The sequence below is a fragment of the Nicotiana attenuata genome, unplaced genomic scaffold (assembly GCF_001879085.1).
Source record: "Nicotiana attenuata strain UT unplaced genomic scaffold, NIATTr2, whole genome shotgun sequence".
Classification (NCBI taxonomy): Eukaryota; Viridiplantae; Streptophyta; class Magnoliopsida; order Solanales; family Solanaceae; genus Nicotiana; species Nicotiana attenuata.
Genome location: NW_017670988.1, coordinates 250329 through 270063, shown reverse-complemented (window position 1 = coordinate 270063; position 19735 = coordinate 250329). Strand labels below are relative to the sequence as shown.

The window sequence follows — 19735 nt, the reverse complement described above, 5'->3', positions numbered from 1 at the left end:
AGATATGATAGAATCATCTTACGAACGTTAAAAAAAAAAAAAAAAAAAGAAATCTCCTATTTTCAATTTGTAACGGTTCGATATTTAAAATATCAAGTTGATTTGTCTATTATATTAGTGATTGTGAAAGAAATATTTAGGGGTCGTTTGGTGTGATGGATAAGCTAAAATAGTCTTGGAATAAAAATTTAGTACCGTCTTATCCCTTGTTTGGTTGCGAATACTCAAATAAGTTATCCCATGATTAAAAATAGTACCGGGATAACTTATACCTGCCAGAGGATGAAATAGTAATTCCAGGATGATAAATTATTCTAAAATTGATAATTCTATAATTAATACTATAATATACCAAACACTCAATAAAAAATAATATGTAATCCCAAAAACGACTCCTTAAAGTAATAGTGGAGAAGCTAGTTTAAGAAGTAACATGATGTCAATTTCAGCCACATATTATGATAGGCCGTTTATCCATGTAAAAAATCTGTTCGATGTTTCTTCCCGCCAGAGTTGGTTAAGATTCATGTAAATCCCACTAACGGTAATAGTTACTAGTAGTAAAATTTATGGAGCTCAACATCTCAATCCTTCATACTCGCTGTATGTTTTCTTGAACAAGAAATCAAATGTTATTACTATGATGGCTTGCCACATGACGCTTTCTGTTACATCCTTAAATGTTAGTAGCAATGCCAATTCTCAAGATCCTATTCCTTCTGTGTTTCACAAACTCCAGACTTGCAAGTCAACCAAAGAAATAAAAAAGATCCAATCTTTAATCACTAAAATTAGCTCCGTACAGCACACCCAACAACTACTTTACACCAAAATCATCTCTTTATGTTCTTCCCCAATAACCTCTAAGGAATTTAGCTATGTCCACTCTCTTTTCAGTCAAATACATGACCCAGATATCAGTCTTTGTAACTCCTTAATTAGATGTCTTTTAAGTTCTAAGTGCAAAGAAAATGCTTTACTTGCATTACTAATGCATGTTGAAATGATGTATAAAGGCTTAGTTTTGGATAAATATACGTACCCTCTTGTTCTTAACGCATGTGTACAGTTACGTGAGCTCAGACATGGCAGATTGCTTCATTCCCATGTGATAAAAACTGGGTTTGCGTTGGATTTGTATGTGATGAACAATTTGATGCGTTTGTATGGTGTTTGTGGGTGCGTTGGGAGTGTTAGGAAGGTGTTCGATACAAGTCCTGAGAGAGATTTGGTATCTTGGACTACTTTGATTCAGGGGTATGTGGACAACGGGTATTTGAAGGAAGGAGTTGAGTTGTTCTTTGAAATGATTGAAGATGGATTAAGGGCTGACGAAAGGATGATGGTCGTTGTGATATCTAGTTGTGCTAAATTAGGGGATTTGAGATTGGGCCAGAAGTTACACAAATATGTGCAGAGTCATAAGTTAAATTTTGATGTGTTTCTTGGGAATGCATTGGTGGATATGTACTTAAAATGTGGTGAATCCGATATTGCTCTTAATTTTTTCCGAGAGATGCCAACGAGAAATGTGATCTCTTGGAATACATTAATATCTGGATTGGCTCAGAGAAGGGAGTTTAAACAGGCCTTGAGTGCATTTAATGAAATGCAAGATCAAGGAGTAAAGCCTGATGAGAATACTTTAGTTGGTGTTCTGAATTCCTGCAGCAATTTAGGGGCACTAGAAGTTGGGAAATGGGTGCACACATATATAGACCGAAATCAGATACAAGTAGCAGGGTATGTTGGCAATGCACTTGTAGATATGTATGCAAAGTGTGGAAGCATGAACGACGCCCTTAGTGTTTTTGGGAGTATGAATACCAAAGATGTTTATTCATACACATCTGTGATAGTTGGGTTGGCCACACATGGTAAGGCGCGGATAGCACTTAATTTCTTCTATAAGATGCTCGCAGTTGGCATACAACCAAATGGGGTCACTTTCGTGGGTGTTCTCACAGCTTGTAGTCACGGAGGATTGGTGGAAGAGGGCCATAAGCTTTTTGCAGATATGTGGAAAGTGCACAAATTAACACCTCAAATAGAGCATTATGGTTGTATGGTTGATCTGTTGAGTCGTGCAGGGTTGATAGATGAAGCAGTAGAGTTTGTGGAAAACATGCCAATTGAACCTGATTCTTCTATTTGGGGATCAGTATTAGCAGCATGCAGGATCCAAGGAAGAGTTGAACTCGCTGAGCATGTGACTGAAAAACTTGTCAATATAGGGTCTGAAAAAGATGGTACATACATACTGATGTCAAACACGTATGCTTCAGTCAGTAAATGGAGAGACGCTTTAAAAGTAAGAAGGGCAATGAAGAGACAGAAAATAAAGAAAGTTCCTGGATGTAGCTTAATTGAACTTGATGGTGTGGTTTCTGAATTTAAGAAGGGTGACAAAGCGCATCCAAGAAGTAAAGACATATATGCGATGGTTGAGCAACTGACACTTCATTCAATTGGTACAGAGGCCTTCTCAAACGGAAGTGAGCCCCTCATAGTTTGAATGGTGCAATGAAATTGGCAGCCTAATCTGGAAATGAAATTTGTCAAGCTGACCTCAGATATCACTTCTCGACTTAGATGGCATGAATTATTTTTGAAGCTCTGCCTTTTCTCCTGATAAGCTTTAGAACGATTTCTTTGTACATTTTGCACCAAACATCTTAGTATAATGAAGTGTATTACACAGAGATCATGTACAATTCGTTACAAGAAACTTTTAGACATCATTTGTCTGAATATTGTTGGGATGCACTTTTGCACACCAAACATTACATATATAAGTAAAAGAAATAGTATGTGTATGCAGCTTGCCTTTAGATTTTGAAGGTGAATTAGTTGAGCAGCTGATCCAATCAACTGCTACTTACCTTTCTAAGCATTATGGTTTGAAATCCAAAATTGTCAGTTAAAAGGTACTAGATCTTAACACTAAGGAAATTCTTCCCATTTAGCTGAGCTTTGGAGGGCAAAATTACCGAGTATTTATGATGTTGGAAAATAACAGGTATTTGGTGGATTAGTGGAGGTGTAGGTAAACTAGATTGGAAACAAAAAAGGAAAAAAGATCTTGCCTATTTCAAGTGGGTAAATAAACTTAGAGAAGGTGATGATAATGTTTATCAGCTCAAACTGTGGAGGTTAATTTGGTTGCTGTGGCTAAGAGCCAAACAAGGAACGAAACAAAGACAAGAATATTAAATCCTAATTATATGTTGTGTGATCAAAATTAATACGCAAATCACTACGTGATACTCAGATGTTTGAGATTTAATTTGTTGGTAACTTGACCTCAATGAATTCTTGTGAAACAAAGACAATTGACGTACAAGGGAGGGAATTAAGCATTCAGTTAGCTTGTTTCCCAGAGTTTGATGCCTGGGAGCTAGGAGTTCAATTGACGTATAGGGAAGCATCATTTAGCTTGAAACAACATAATAAAATAGAGAAAACTCATACGTACAAGAGATGAGAGTTACTCGTATGGGGCTTAATTACTCGTAGATATAAACTATTAAAATCTACTACGACTAAGTTGAGAGGACTAGCTACTCTCATTAAGTTACAAACATTACTTCTAATCAGTAGGAAAAGATCGACTACCATTTTCTTCTTAATTCTTTGATTTATTTCTTGCATTGTCTAATTCTAAATTGAAAAGTTTTAAATCAATTCGACCAAGATGGACACGGATTATTTATGAGTTCTTTGTTTATATATGTTTCGAGTTTAAAGTCATTTTAATCCATTTTTCCTATGATATTATCTTACAGAAGCAATGGGATGATCAGGATTATGGAATTATGAGAATGCTATGTGGAAGACATAATTAAGAATCATAAATATAGGTGTGCTCTTTCAAATACTTTAAACTTTTAGATGAGATTGTCACATAGTTCAACGAATTAATCATTTACCCTGTATAATCCCGGCCGCTCTTCAGTACCCTCGAGGTTAGACACACTCGGCCAAATTCATGGCTATAGGATTTTGTAGTTCAACTACTTAACTAGTGTAGGTAGGCCATCAACCATCAATAGATAATTAATGATTATGTAGTACTGTAACAAAATTGTTGTGAAATATGTTCTGCATTTCCTAACCTCTACAATTAACGCAAACATCGGAAAGAGAGAGAGAGAGAGAGGTGGGATTGGTCCATAGCCAAATAATTTTATGTATTGGAATTTGGATATTTACCTAGCTAATTCTTCATGTTATAAAACCTGAATGAAGAAAAAAAAAAGATTTGCTTTTAAGTATAATTGTAGAATCCTTTAAGAATATCAAGAAAAATAAAGAAGAGCTCTTTTTTTTTTTTCTTGATGGTGTTCGATAAAGGACCCTCTTATTCTCATGCCTTGCAACCCTGGTATGATCAATATCCAGCCGACCTTTGTTTGTTCTCACGAGTTTAAATTTGAAAATTAAAATGCCGGTTTTAGTTGTAATATTTCATTATAATTGAATAGTTAATATTCAAATAATAAGAAAAAATTTCCATTTTTGTACTATAAATTCATAAAGATTACTGAGGTATATTATGGTAAGAAAAAAAAATTATTTGTTTGATACATAATTAATTTGTTGGATGGTGAATTTCTTTCTATGCACTACTCTGTGAGTAACTGCATTATCCAACTTGTCAGTCACAAGGAATGTGTGATCGACCTTTCAGCATATGCATATCCAATGATTGATTAGAAACAGTTGATTTGGCTCCCCAAGCTGTTCCCTAATGTGAAGCTATTGCTGTTACAAGTATGGTTATCAATATGAAATTGTTATTCTATTTTTATTTAATTTTAAACTATTCTTTTCATACAACATTCCCGGTGTAATCCTACATAGTGGGGGTCTGGAGAGTATAATGTGGACATAGAGACATTATTTCTAATACATCATTGGTTAAACAAAGAATAAGCACAAAGAAGAACGGCCAGAAATATGTGTAAGCCTATACATGCATTTTTATGACCATTCTCGAGCTAGTCGGGGTCATTCTATGGATCCACATTGTTCATCTTAAATGGTTGCAGTCGATCACAACTCTTCTTCTTTATCCGAGATTAAATTGCGGGTAATATCAATATATTCGATCCACTGTACTTATTTATAATCATCTTAAAGTTAATGACCAAATTTCAAGAAAAATTGGCAACTATATATATATATATATATATATATTCTCTTGTACTCTAATTTGAATAAGCCAATGATGAAAATGAGCAGCAAGTTAGGCCTACAAATTCATACATCAACTTTCCATGATCTCACTTTCAACGGCGATAAACTTGCTCTTCATATGGGATCTGATGACCCCCGGGGATGTCTCTCCTGCCAATTAATTAGGACTAACCAAATTAAACATTTTAATTGCTATTGTGGAGGCCAAATGTAACCATAAATTTGCAGTATTATGTACATAACTTAATAATTGGGCGAATAAATTTTGAATTTTAAGTTTGTGGGCGTTGTGCACATGACTTTTACAAATTATGAGGGTGGATTTAGTATAGTGTTTAATTTACTCGAAAATTTCATAAACTTTTGGGATATTCACAAAGAGATTGAGACATCAAATTATGTCTTTTTCAGGTATGAAATGATCCAAAGACGTCTTCTTCCTCAAGATCAATTTAGAACTTCTTCACAATCAAATACTTTAAGAAAATTCACATAAATCTTTAGGAGGTCTGGATCATTCTACTTTCGACAAGTACGCTGCTTAAATCCTCGAATCACGAAAAAACAATCTAGAGAAAAAAAATCATAAGAACAAACAAAATTGTACTCATCATGTATTAGTAAATTCTTTTCTCGTTACATTTGTTTTGTGAATGCAGTTTATTTATTTTTTATGTCAAAAATCTGTTGCAAACAGTATTACTATAAATATAAGTTCTAAGAAAACAACTTAAGTATTCTTCTCCACCCATATAAACACACAAATTAGTGGTTGTCCCTTCTGCCTAAATATATATTTGGGAAAGATAATGCCATGTCTGCATAAATATCAGTGATTCACTATCAGTTGAAAGTCAATTAGTTGGACTTTCTAGTTCGCATGGAGGAAATTACTGAATAGTGGGCCCCTGGACTCCACTGTCATTAGAATGCTAAACAAAATGTTACTCCCAACTAACAATATCTCCAGAAAATATCACTATTTGCGTGAATGTATAATGTTCTAAATCTTTTTTTTATCTTTATTTTAATTTCTAGCCTAATGCATTTTGTAGTGAAAGTTTGATCATATGGCCTATGGGCGGTAATTTTATGTTCTGGCATCTAAAACAAGTACAGACTATGTGCGCATATGTAAAATGTTCTCATTCTATAATCCAGGGTAACAGGGAGATTGATGATGAGGTCTCCCACCGTATCGGTGCAGAGTGGATGAAATGGAGGCTCGTATCTGGTGTTTTGTGTGATAAGAATGTGCCACCAAGACTCTAAGGGTAAGTTTTACAGAGTGGTGGTTAGACCTACTATGTTGTATGGGGCTGAGTGTTGGCCAGTCAAGAATTCCCATGTTCAGAGGATGAAAGTAGCAGAAATGAGGATGCCGAGATGGATGTTTTTTGGCATACCAGGAGAGATAAGATTAGGAACGAAGTTATTTGGGACAAAATGGGAGTGGCTCCCGTGGAGGACAAGATGAGGGAGTTGAGGTTAAGATGGTTCGGGCACGTGCAGAGGAGGAGTACAGATGCCCCTGTTAGGAGGTGTGAGAGGCTGGCCGTGGCGGGTCTGAGAAGGGGTAGAGGAAGGCCGAAGAAGTATTGGGGAGAGGTGATTAGGCAAGATGTGGCGCTACTTCAGCTCACTGAGGATATGATTCAGGATAGAAGGGTGTGGAGGTCGAAGATTAGGGTAGTTGGCTAGTAGGTAGTCGAGAGTTCCTCGTTCTTTTTTAGTAGTATTAGTAGCTCCCTTGTTTTTTTCGTTCGCTCAGTATATCGTATGTTACAGTTTGCTATTGTTTGATGCTATTCTCTGTTACTGATTTCGTTGTCGGTGTTGTTGTTGTTGTTGTTATAGTTGTCTTTCTCCCCTTTTCCTAATCGTCCTTCGTCCCTCTATATTTTCTTTCTTCTTCCTCTTTCTCCTTCGTCTTCTTCCTTTCTCTCTTTCCACCTTTTCTTGAGCCAAAGGTCTATTGGAAACAGTCTCTCTACCTCGCCAAGTAGGGGTAAGGTCTGGGTACACACTACCCTCCCAGACCCCACTTGTGGGGTTATACTGGGTATGTTAGTGTTGTTGTTGTTGATAAGAAGTACGTTACCATTTTTCTCAAGTTAATTACTAGTATACTTATTATAGAAATTTAAATGTAATTACTCCCTCCGTTTACTTTTACTTGGCATGTATGCTAAAAATAGATTTTCATTTTTACTTGTCACTTTACTATATTAAGAGAAGACAAATTTTTTTTCCTGTTATATCCACAGTATTTATTACTCATTTCAAATTATTTTGTCAAATCCAATAAAATATGCATCAATTAATATGGGTATCATGGTAAATTATGTACTTTATTATTATTATTATTTCTTAAGGGGTGTGAAAAATCAAAACGTGTCTAAGTAAAGTGAATAGATGGACTACTTCATAACTGAATTAATCGTATAAATATATTTTTACGTGGCATAAAAATTAGATTATAGAAAATAAAAGGCTCTCTACTTGATGGAAAATATGGAATAACAATTGTTGGGGGATAAAACAGAAAAAGAAAGGTGGAGAATGGGATGATGTGGTATATATGTTGGTCAGGGGAAAATCGCAACAAAGCAAAAGTACTCAAATACTTTAGGAGATTATGAGTGGTCCCCACTGACCTTGAGTTTCAGTAACAAACTTTGCTTTGCTATGAGGAAATAGTACTACTGCTTTATATATATATATATATATATATATTCAGTTTTTAACCCAAAACCAACCAACCAACCTTTTATTTGCCAATCTCACAACAGCATATCCCTCTCTCTTACCCTTTCCAGTAGTCTTTTCTCAAACTTCTTCTTTTCCTTTTTGTTTGTTCTGTTTCATCTTTTCTTGTTAATATTATGGAACTGTTCAACAGCTTCCCTTGTTTTATCTGATGAAGTTGAGCTACTTTCTTGATTCAAAAGACTCAAACTTTTAGTACAAACTGGTCCTAATTGTACCAAAAGTTTAGGTAAAGTTACTAGTATCTTTTTCTCAGAGCTATGAAGTTTTCCTGAAAATGGTATTACTGCTTTTTATGTCCTTTTTCTCAGGTCTGTAGGAAAAGTACAACAAGAAACCAAGAAAATCATAATTGAGGTGAATCCAAAAAACAAATAAAATGTATGTAGAAAGTGATTGTTTTGATCCTGCTGCCAGTGTGCAACATGAAGATGTTTTTGCCATAGGAGAAAACACATATCAACAAGATGCTGCAGTTGTGGCTGCAGCAGCCTTAGAAATGCAACTTCAGCAGCAACTGAATCTTGAGATGGAACAGTGTTACAATACTACTCATAACAACAACAACAGCATGCAAGAATTGGTAAATGAACACAATAATCAAGGGTTATCTTGTGATCAAACAAATTGGGGAGAAATGAGTTTTCCACCATACCAAAATCAAGAAGATAATAATAACTTTCAACATGCTGCTCATGATATACAAAATGGTCATGATCAGCAGCAGCCATATCTCCCAACCCCTGATCTTCTCAACATGTTTCCTTTGCCTAGATCATCAATTTCCTTCACAAATACTAATACAAATCAAGCTTCAAATTTATTAACTTCACTAGGCTTACTAGGTGACATTAATATTCCAGCAACAGCAGATGGTGCATCAAATTCAAGTGCAGTCTATGATCCTTCTTTACTTCCATTAAATCTACCCCCACAACCTCCTTTACTGAGAGAATTATTCCACTCTTTGCCACATGGCTATGGCTTGAGAAACTTAAGAAATACTACTTCTTTCTTTAATGGGTTGGAGGAGAGAGATCAGTTGACTGGTGCTTTGTATCAAGATGGAGAAGAAAGGCCTTTTGACAATGGGATCTTTGAGTTTTCTGCTGATATGAATGGTATTGCTAAAAATAGAGATATTGGTAAAGATACAAAACATTTTGCTACTGAGAGACAGAGGAGGGTGCATTTGAATGACAAGTACAAAGCTTTGAGGAGTATGGTGCCAAATCCTAGCAAGGTATAAGCTCACTCTTAATTTTCTGCTTTAAAATTGCACATCTTTATATTTAATATGATGGCCTATTGATACCCCTACTTTTATTTTATTTGAAATTGTAAAAACAAGAATGATAGAGCATCAATTGTGAAGGATGCTATTGAGTACATCAATGAGCTAAAAAGGGAAGTGCATGATTTAGAACTTATGGTGGAGAAGAAGAGATGTAACAGAGACAGGATTAAGAGGCAAAAGACAAAAGAAGGTGGGAATTCAATGGATGGTAGTAATGCAAAGCAAATGGATGAAGTGGACCAATCTTACAATGGAAATTCATTAAGGAGTTCATGGCTGCAGAGGAGGTCCAAGAATACTGAAGTTGATGTTCGCGTTGTAGACGATGAAGTTACTATCAAACTTGTTCAACAAAAGAGAATCAATTGCCTTCTTTTTGCATCTAAGGTTCTTGATGACCTTCAACTGGATCTTCACCATGTTGCTGGTGGACTTATTGGTGATTACTACAGCTTTCTGTTCAACTCCAAGGTTGTTTTTAGTTTACATTTGTGGTTTGATTTGATATCTCAAGTTATCCATTCTGATATTATATTGCCGTGAAAGCAGCCTCCTGTAGAAATGCAGGTAAGGCTGCTTACAATAGATTCTTGTGGTTCGGCCCTTCCTCGGACCCTGCGCATAGCGGGAGTTTAGTGCAGCGGGCTGCCCCTTATATTCAATATCTCCTTATTGTTTTTGTCTAAACATGCAGATTTGTGAAGGATCTACAGTGTATGCAAGTGCAATAGCCAAGAAGCTCATTGAGGTTGTGGACATACAGTATGCAGCAATCGCACCAACTAATAGCTATTAATTAGTTCAGCTCTTTCATATGGTAAACCTTCTTCTTTCCTGTCTGATCTAAAGAAGCTACTGTTTCTTTTCTTAACTAGAAACACCACTACTTGTGGGCTGATTTTATTAAGATTTAAGAGGAAAACAAAGTACAATGAATATTTAAAGTTGCTACTACTTGGTATAGAAGGAGAACTTCGGAGCAACGGTAAAGTTGTGACCTATAGATTATTACGGGTTCGAGCCGTAGAAGCAGAAACTAATGCTTGCATTAGAGTAGGCTGTCTACATCACACTCCTTGGGTGCGGCCTTTCCCCAGACCCTACGTGAACGCGGGATATGTATGCTACCGTACTACTCCTACTTGGTATAGATGAACAATAATTGAGCATCAAAAACAATGGATGTCTCAGTGTCTTCTTCCAGTTTCAAGAATTTACATTAGTGGGGTCATGGTATAATGAAGAATGACAAAGACAATTCAAAGAATGAGTCAAGTGAAGATTTAAGAGCTTTCAGTTTCTAAATTTGGGCATGTTTGCTGAAGTACATGCAGAAAAGCAGTTGGAGCTTGGAAGTATATGCACCCTACTTCTTCTTTATTTAATAAGTATTAAAACTTTTATTAGGCATTTAGAAAGTGTCAGAAGGCTTCTTTTTGTCCACTTTTGCAAAAAGGTCTTATTTTCCTCAATTGCTGGACCACTTGTTGTTTGATCCTGATGATACTAAAGTTTGTACAAAGAAATGGTATACCTTGTTTTGTCTCTTAGTTCTTCTTTCTTCATATTTTCTTCTTTGATGCATGTTTTATCTTGAATTTTCTCACCTCTGATTTCTGACTGTCACCTCCTATTTCTTGGATGTGTCTATTGCAGATTTCTAGAGGGACTTAGAGACATCATTAATAAAGATCCAGGAGTTTCAGGTTACACAAATTGGCGCGCTGATCGGCCAGTGGATGATAGTGTTAGTGTTCTTTAGGAGGAATATTAACTTAGTTGAATCCATGGAAATGAAATGATCAGGATTAATTACTGGCTAACTCAAAGTCTGACACTTATTAATTTCTTAATAACTTTGGCAACATTATTTGCTCGGTTTATCTCTGAGGATTTCTGCAGTTAGTGTTACTGTAATACAAAGTACAAACTCCTACACGTACAATAGCATATCTCCATGGAATTCTGTTATCTTTGCACACACAATTTCTGTTTGTATTTGACATACATATACTGTTAGTGTAAAGAACTTTTACACATTAAGTCTGTTTTAACGTTTCTACTTCTATCAATGTATAGAGGTTAAACTCTAATCGTTCAATTTAGATGAAACAATGAGCAAGAGCGCCAACGCCATGATCCTCACACTTACCACTCTAAATCAACAACAACTACCCAGTAAAATCCCACATAGTGGGGTCTGGGGAGGGTAACGTGTACGCTGACCTTACCCCTGTCTCGATAGGGGCAAAGAGGCCGTTTCCGATAAACCCGAAAATAAAAACAAAATAAAAAAAAAAAAAAAAACGTTTCCTCACCATCAAATGATAATGATGTTTTTATCATATTGATAATGGAAGATCATGTGGTTCAGAAAACAAAAAAAGTGAAGTCAAAGTGTAATCAAGACCTTTACCACATTTGAGAGAGACAAGGGTACAAGACGGTATGCAGCTTCCCTGAAAAACTTCTATTATTACAAAAGCTGCAGAAGGTCTGTTTGTCTATATTATACAGTTTACAGTTCTGAAAAAAACAAAAAAAAACATATGCAGTTCTTATTTACTTGTCTACATAGTAGGAGTATTAGTTTTGCTGGTTTTTACCAGTTATTATTAGGGTTTTCCATTTGACACTAAAAGACAAGGCTTGAACCATGTTTAAAATTGAACTGGTCAAACTCCAAACATAAACTAAATATTTAATTATATAAGCCAAAAAAGTTGATCCTAGTATTTTTATATGTTATTAGCTTATATGGAAATCTACTTCTAACCAATAAATTACAATAATATCTCCATTTTGTCCTTGATCCTCCAATGTAATAGAATTTTCTTTTTATACTATATCAAAATATATACATATATGAGACTTGGGAGTATATGTGGTTAGAGACAAACCCAACTTCTTAATATGAAGATTAAAATAATGACTTTATAATATAACCTAAACAAGTAAAATTACCTCATTAGTGCAATAATTTTCAACATCATAATGTGCATAGTAACTTTTCTTTGCACCAGGAAATTAAACATTTCAGTATTTTGATATGATCACCATTTGGACATGTATCAAATATGAGAATAATGCTTAGAATATATATACTCAACAAAATATTTATCTGTTCACCACCAAAAAAAAAAAAAAAAAATTAATGTAATTATCAACGTAACCAGGACCACTTAAAGAGAAGATCAGGACCAACTGTACTTACTAAAAGATCAAAAATATGTACTCTTCTTACTACTATTTTCTTTTGGAATTTTAATGGTTAGTTGCAAATCAAGGTGTAGAAACTGCAACTAATGAGTAGGGAGAAATATCATCAGTGGGCCCCTCTCTAATATTTGGAATCTCAGTAACAAACTAACCCCAGCTGTCCCTAAATGAAGAACTGAAAAAGCCATTAAATAGAGTACTATAGTGGTTTCCTTTCTTTCCCTTATAAGGCCTATCACTACTTTGACGTATTTCCTTCTTCTTTTTGAACTTTTCTTCCCCCAAAAGAATTGCTCCATTCTTGATTTTTCTGCTCCAGTCAGCTTGAAGTTTGCTGTTAGGTAGCTAACTTTAACTGTTTTCAAGAACCAAAAGTAGTACTGTAGTTTTTAGTGATTGAGCAATGTATGCAGAAAGTTTATCTTTTGATCCTACTTCTCACCAAGATGAAGGGATAGAAGAAAAGGGTTTGCTTCAAAATCATTCAACAACTTGTGCTACTAACTTTTCCATGGGAGTAGAACTACAGCAGCAGCAGCAGCTGAATCTTGAAATGGTAAAGTTTCATTCTACACTAAATACCAATATTGTCCCAACTGAAAATAACTTGATTCAGGAATTTGAGCATGAGCATAATAATAACACAGTGTTATCTTATGGTCAAGCAAATTGGGAAGAAATGGGTTTTAATCCTTATAACCATCAACAAGGCCATGAACAGCACCAAATTAGTAATTTCCCCATTTCAACATTGATCACTAATAATCCATCAAATACATCACTAGGTTATTGGGTGGGTTTTCCAAGAACAGAATTAGCCTCAACTTCAACTAATCTTTTTTATGATCCACAACTGAATATGCCTGTGAATCTCTGTACCCCACAACCTACTTTGTTCAAAGAGTTGTTTCAGCTTTCTCCACATGGCTCCTATGGCTTAGGAAGCTCAGGGACTGGCTCTTTTTTTAGTCATGGAGTTGCTGAGGAAGAGGTAACTGGTGCTTTATACCATGATGCTGGGAGTTTTGATATCAATTCTGCAGCTAAAAAGAAGGAAGGTAAGGATATTAAGCATCATACCAGTGAGAAACAAAGGAGAGTTCATTTCAGTGACAAGTTCCAAGCATTGAGAGCTTTGATCCCAAATCCCTCAAAGGTATATGTATATATATATATATATATATATATATATATATATATATTTATTCACATTACAATTTCTGCTACCTAAAATGGTCCTTAATTTTCTGTTTGCTGTTGATATCCTTTTTTTCATGACAAGATATTTATTTTACGGACACAGATCTGTAGACAATTACCAATGAGCCTTTTAACAACAAATCGTAATTTGTTATCTTATTTACCAGCTATTTTTTGTTGGTAAAATTTCATTTTTTTTTTTACCGAGGACATGTGTGGAAGTCGAGAATTAGGTTTGAATGTTGACAAGTAATTGTGAGAGTTTCTCCTAGGCTTACCAATAGTACTAGTATTTTCTTATTTCTGGTTCTTTATCATTTTCTAGTTCTTTATCATTACATGTTGTGTCATTCGCTTCCGTTACTCTATTATATAACTTATTGTTACTATTGCTTGTTGCTTTATTTTCTCTGTTCCTTGAGTCGGGGGTCTATCGAAAACAACCTCCCTACCTTCACAAGGTAGCAGTAAGGTTTGTGTACACATTTCCCTTCCCAAACCCCACGTGTGGAATTACAGTGGGTTTGTTGTTGGTTTATCTTGTTGATCTATCTTTGCTGTTATATAAGTCTTATGATTTTGGCTATTCAAGAATGACATATAGAGCATAAACTGTGTTGTTATAACAAAATTTTGGACTAAAGAAAAAGGATAACTTGTTTAGGGATTTAATAGGGTTTGTTTTGTTAAATTGACATAATTTTTTGTGAATACAAGAATGATAGAGCAACAATTATTGCGGATGCTATTGGCTACATCGATATGCTGAAATCAAAAGTAAATGAGCTAAAGAATGAAGTAGAAAAGAAAGAGAGGGTGAAAAGGCAAAGAACAGAAGATGATGGTTCATGTGGTTTCAATACTGTAATGGCCGAAGCTGCTGAGAATAATGTGAACATAAGGAGTTCATGGCTTCAAAAGAAATCAAAGAACACTGAAGTTGATGTTAGAATTATGGATGATGAAGTGACTGTTAAACTTGTCCAACATCATAAGAGAATGAATTGTCTTCTCTTTGTTTCAAAAGCTTTTGATGAGTTTCAGCTGGATCTTCATCATGTTTCTGGAGGATTGATTGGTGATCACTATAGCTACCTTTTCAACTCCAAGGTACTTAATTCTTCTTCCTTCTATACGTTATGTAGAGTTCAAAATACGTGTGCGATTATAATTTTTCTATATGTATAGATAGTCTGATCACAAAATATGGATTGAATTGAACCTGCAGAACTCGCCCTAAATCTGTAACTAATTTTGAAAAATGTATGCAGATTTGTGAAGGTTCAACAGTGTATGCAAGTGCAATAGCTAACAAGGTTATTGAAGTTTTGGACAAGGAATATTCAGCCATTGTACCAAGTTGTAACCATTAATTAATTAGTTGGAGTTCTTTGGTCTTGAAAAATATAGCCTTAATTCCTATTCCATGCATCCAACGATTATTTCTGCTTTGTGATACATTCTTGTGGGCATAGAATGGTATATAACACTATATGTGAGTTTTTGAAAACTAGTTGGACTATGTGATCGATATTAATTTACATTGAAAAGATTTATATGGCTAGAATTTATGATCTAATTGCATTACTGAGTCGGAACCAAATTTTATTTTATTTTATTAAATTTTCATTCTTTTGTCTTATGGGTTAAAGCTATTAGTAATAGTAGGAGTCGATCTAACAGAAAACTTTCAGCAGGGTAAATACTAATATGATTTCTAATAGTGAATTTTCAAGACTAGTGTTTTATTCTACCATTGATGATATATAAATAGATCAAAAAGAGTGCAATAGCATATTTAATTTCCATTTCCATGATTTTTTGCTCTCTTTTCCAAGTATTTCCTACTCTTTTTCCTTTTCATCACCCCATTCTCAGTGCTATACTCCTTACCTAACACATTTCCTAATTTACTATTGTGTAGCCCAAAAGGAAACCAATTCAAAAGCACCAAATTTCCTTGTTTGACTTCGATATACATTTGTTCTCACTTCAGCAAAATCCTTTTACTTTTATATCTTTATTATATTAAAAAAGAAGCTTTATACTATTTTCCTTTTGGATCTCTTTTGGTCAACGCGAGTTCACCCGTTGACCATGATTCTCCACTTCCCACTGTTACTCATTTTTGGTGTAACATTAAATAAATAAAAGTAAAATTGAAAAAGAAAAGAGAGATAATTAAATCTTCCATGAAAACGGACTAATCTCCGTTTGGTCGGATGTCGATGTACAACATTCTTTAACAAAATCTTGTATAGAAATAATATTACTGGATTATTTCCTTATATTTTTTGTCAGATGTAAAATATATTATTGTGCTTGCACAATATATACATTAACTTACGTGCATCTTGTATTTGAACCAAACATGTATATATGATTTGCTTATAAATTTGTCCAGAAACAAATTAAAATCAAACGTTATCACTGTTTGTCTTCATTTTTATGAAACTATTCCTTCCGATAAGTTATTCAAGTGTTTGTGTGAAATGATAAAATAGTTAACATTACTCATTTCAAACTAGTTGTTGTCCAAGCTAGTCCCTTCAAGTAATGACTCTTACGTCATCCAAATGGTTTGTATGAATGACGGAATGATTAACATTACTCATTTTAAACTCTTCCATAGTGATATAATATTTTTTCAAAAAAATAATACTAGAATACCGGCCATAAAAAAAAATAAAAAGATCCTTCTATTAACCAACGTTCAATGATGTATTTTCACCTTAACTTTTAACTCATATGACTTACTTCAATTATTCCATGCTATATGACACTATTAAAAAAATGAGAATGCTCTATATTTAGTCAACTAATTTTAAATTTCCATTTTATAATGATATGATAATATAGCCGCATAAATTTCAAAATATTTAAGACTACAAACTCCTGTAAGTCTTTCTTTATTTCTTTAACTCCATTGCTAACACCTTTAAGCGTAAATAAAAGGCATACATTAATAATTTAATATGATGCAAACATCTGATGCTGCTAAAATTTTTTCAAACAGTTGCCTTTCATTTTTTTTCAAAAATAGTTTCGTCTACGAGGATAATTGCCAAGCTGGGGAATAAATCAGAGATGATCTCATCTGAAAGGGAAGTCATCGCCACTGATTCGCTGCGGCAACTATTTTCACATACCTTGAAAAAGACATGTACAACATTTGGAAAATGACGTAAATTATTTTTAAAAAAAAAAAAAAGAATTTTCTTGCATAAACTACAGAAAAATAAAATATGGGAATTCAAGCTTTGTTATAAGGTTTTTTTAAAATTTCTTGAGGATATCCCGATGTCCAACCACACGTAACCTTCGAGATAAACAATATTTAAGACCTATATTTATACACATTTTTACCCAATTAAGTTCTAGAAAGCAGGCTGCTATTCTCTATTGAAGGTTTTGTAATCAGATATTATTTAATACTATTATTTGGAGTCGTAATACGTTAGAATTGATCAACTTTGTGACAGCTACTGCATTGACAACCAAGTTGACAAAGTTGTTTAATTCGTAATTTTTTTAGAAGTTCTTTATGTAGAAAACCTTTCTTTTTTTTCTAATGTGAAAAAGGTTTAAATTTTGTTTATTTGGGGATGTCCACATCATAAAATCCATTAAGAGGAAAAGTGACGTCTACTTAATTATCTTTCTTTTCCTTGTTTTCTTTAATTGAAATTTGATACAAGTATATATTGTTTCCCCACCATGAAGGAAACTACGTAAGAATTAGTGCAAAATTACTAGATTAAGGATATTTTGATGATAAGGTTTCAACTTAGTTGCTAAGAGGAGCTCATACGATCTCACACAAATCGCTTTATTATTCCTTCCTTGCTTTTTCCTTTAATATAACTAGCAGTCGTACCCGCGCGATGCGCGGTCACTATTAAAAAATATTAATCAAATTAAATTATGATAGGGCTTGTTTGATCCTATTAGATTGTATTGCTTTAATAAAATTCAATTGTCATCTTACTTGTCAATATGATATACCCAATAATGAAATCTCTATTAAATCAAAGGTACTTATATAGTTAGTGAATAACTTTTTTGTTCTATATTTTTCTTTATTATATTAGCCATTGTTTAGTATTCGCTTTCTTTTTGTAATATATGAGAAGATATATAATTTATTACTGATGAAATATTTTTTTGTTTTAAATTTTATTATGTTGTTTTTAATAATATACATACATACAATATATATATATATATATATATATATATATATATATATATATATATATATATATATATATATATATANTTATAAGATATCTATATTTATTAATCCAAATAAAGTAACCAATTTATGTATATATATATATATATATATATGGTAGTTTTTTATTTTATTTTATTATTTTCGTTTTTTATATATATTTAAATTCAAAAATAATAATCAATAACTAATTATAAACTAAATAACTAATTATGCCATGTGGCATTTTTTTAGGTTGCCACTTGACTTAAGGAGAGGGCTTTTTCCTCTCCTTTTAATAATATATAGATTACTACCTCTCTCTGCCGGTGTTTGTTCTTGCTTTGTAGCTCATTTTTTGTGCCAAAGATGGGGGAAGATCAGGTCACTCATAAGATCATTATGGGTAAACTTCAATGATAATTAAGCATCGACAAAGGTGTAGCCAGACTTTGAAGTTTATGGATTTCGAACTTGCCACCGAACCCGTTACTAGGTTCGCAATTAAATATCTATACATATTTAATGGATTTTCTACTACAAAAATAAGATTTAAACAAAAGCTATTGGATTCATTTGAACCCGTATGCAAATACTCTACCTCCCCCTTGAGCAATGATAGTGTGTATTTGTCAGGTCAGCAATTGCACTTATTATAGATGATTATATATAATTAATCTTTTAGGTAAAAATTCTGTTATACTATCAATATATATAAAAGTTAAACTCATTCAAAAATCGTTCAAAGGATAATAGGAGATGTGATATAAACCAACAAGGGTTGTAGTGGAGTGGTAAATACTCCTTCATCCTTAACCAGAGGTCTCGGGTTCGAGCCCCTCGGTATGGAGTCGCCTTTGTTAGGAAGTGCTTTACCCCCCAATGTGGGACTTCCCGGCCCGAATCCGGATTTAGTCGGGCCCCAATATAGGTATCGGACACCGGGTGGGAAAAAAAAAAAGGAGATGTGATATAAAGCACAAACATCCCTAGAGATGGAACCAAACAACAAAAGTTAAAGACTAGAGATAGATTAACCTTTAACTGGTCATGAGCTGCTTTTGCATGGATTATTGCCTGCTATACTGTCTCTACAGTAATAGTACAGCCATGCAAATTAGGTTTGACTTAAGTTCAAGAAAGAAAAATAAAACATTGTTAATAACGTAACATATGTTCTCTAGATGATCGCCTATGGACCTACTGTTGAAAGTATCTTTTTTCCATTCACATTAATATCATAATTGAGTTAACTTACTAAATTCTTTTTTATTAGCTCCTTATTAATCCTCTTTTCTACACAAGGAAAAAAACCAGCAACTTTCGTTCTCAGCTCTTCAATGCCGAGTCCATCAATCCCACGTTCAAAATCTGTTCCCTACAACATATCAGAAGCTCAAAATTCTCCTACAAACTCACTTATTATACCTCCTTCAGTAAGATCCTCCAAATCAGCTGACTCATTAAAACCAAAATGGCCTAAAAAAGCAAATGAGCTTATATCAAGAAAGGGTGGCTCATCTTCAAAGAACTCAAATTTAACAGCTGATAATCTCGAGGAATTCAATAAACGAAATGCAATTCAAGAAGAAAAGAGATACTCTGCAAGAAGTCCATATTATAAAGGACTTACTGATTCATCCAAATTGATTAATCGACAGAAGTTATTAGCAGAGTTTAGTAGTTCTGGAAAAGATAGCATATCGGCTTCTTCTGCAAGTTCAAGTTCTAAATCCAGTTTAGCTAGCAAGGTAATGTTGAAGCGCGTGACCATTTCGTCTAAAAGCTTAAACTGTTTAAGAGAGCATATATTTTTAATTACTTAATTATATTATGTC

General features: G+C 33.9%; 3 protein-coding genes across 3 annotated transcripts; all 3 read left to right on the top strand.

The window, feature by feature from the left end:
- Nucleotides 1–1006: 1006 nt before the first annotated feature.
- Nucleotides 1007–2515, top strand: LOC109245029 (pentatricopeptide repeat-containing protein At1g08070, chloroplastic-like). Its single transcript, XM_019412202.1, has one exon. The coding sequence runs from the start codon at nt 1007–1009 to the stop codon at nt 2513–2515; it is 1509 nt and encodes a 502-aa protein (XP_019267747.1).
- Nucleotides 2516–8062: 5547 nt separating this feature from the next.
- LOC109245030 (transcription factor bHLH91-like) lies at nt 8063–11184 on the top strand. The gene is made up of 4 exons (XM_019412203.1): nt 8063–9211; nt 9320–9736; nt 9960–10082; nt 10922–11184. The coding sequence occupies exons 1-3, from the start codon at nt 8348–8350 to the stop codon at nt 10059–10061; spliced, it is 1383 nt and encodes a 460-aa protein (XP_019267748.1). The 5' UTR covers nt 8063–8347; the 3' UTR covers nt 10062–10082; nt 10922–11184.
- A 1703-nt stretch (nt 11185–12887) lies between these two features.
- On the top strand, nt 12888–15057 carry LOC109245028 (transcription factor bHLH91-like). The gene is made up of 3 exons (XM_019412200.1): nt 12888–13640; nt 14402–14794; nt 14956–15057. The coding sequence occupies exons 1-3, from the start codon at nt 12888–12890 to the stop codon at nt 15055–15057; spliced, it is 1248 nt and encodes a 415-aa protein (XP_019267745.1).
- The last annotated feature ends 4678 nt before the right edge of the window (nt 15058–19735 follow it).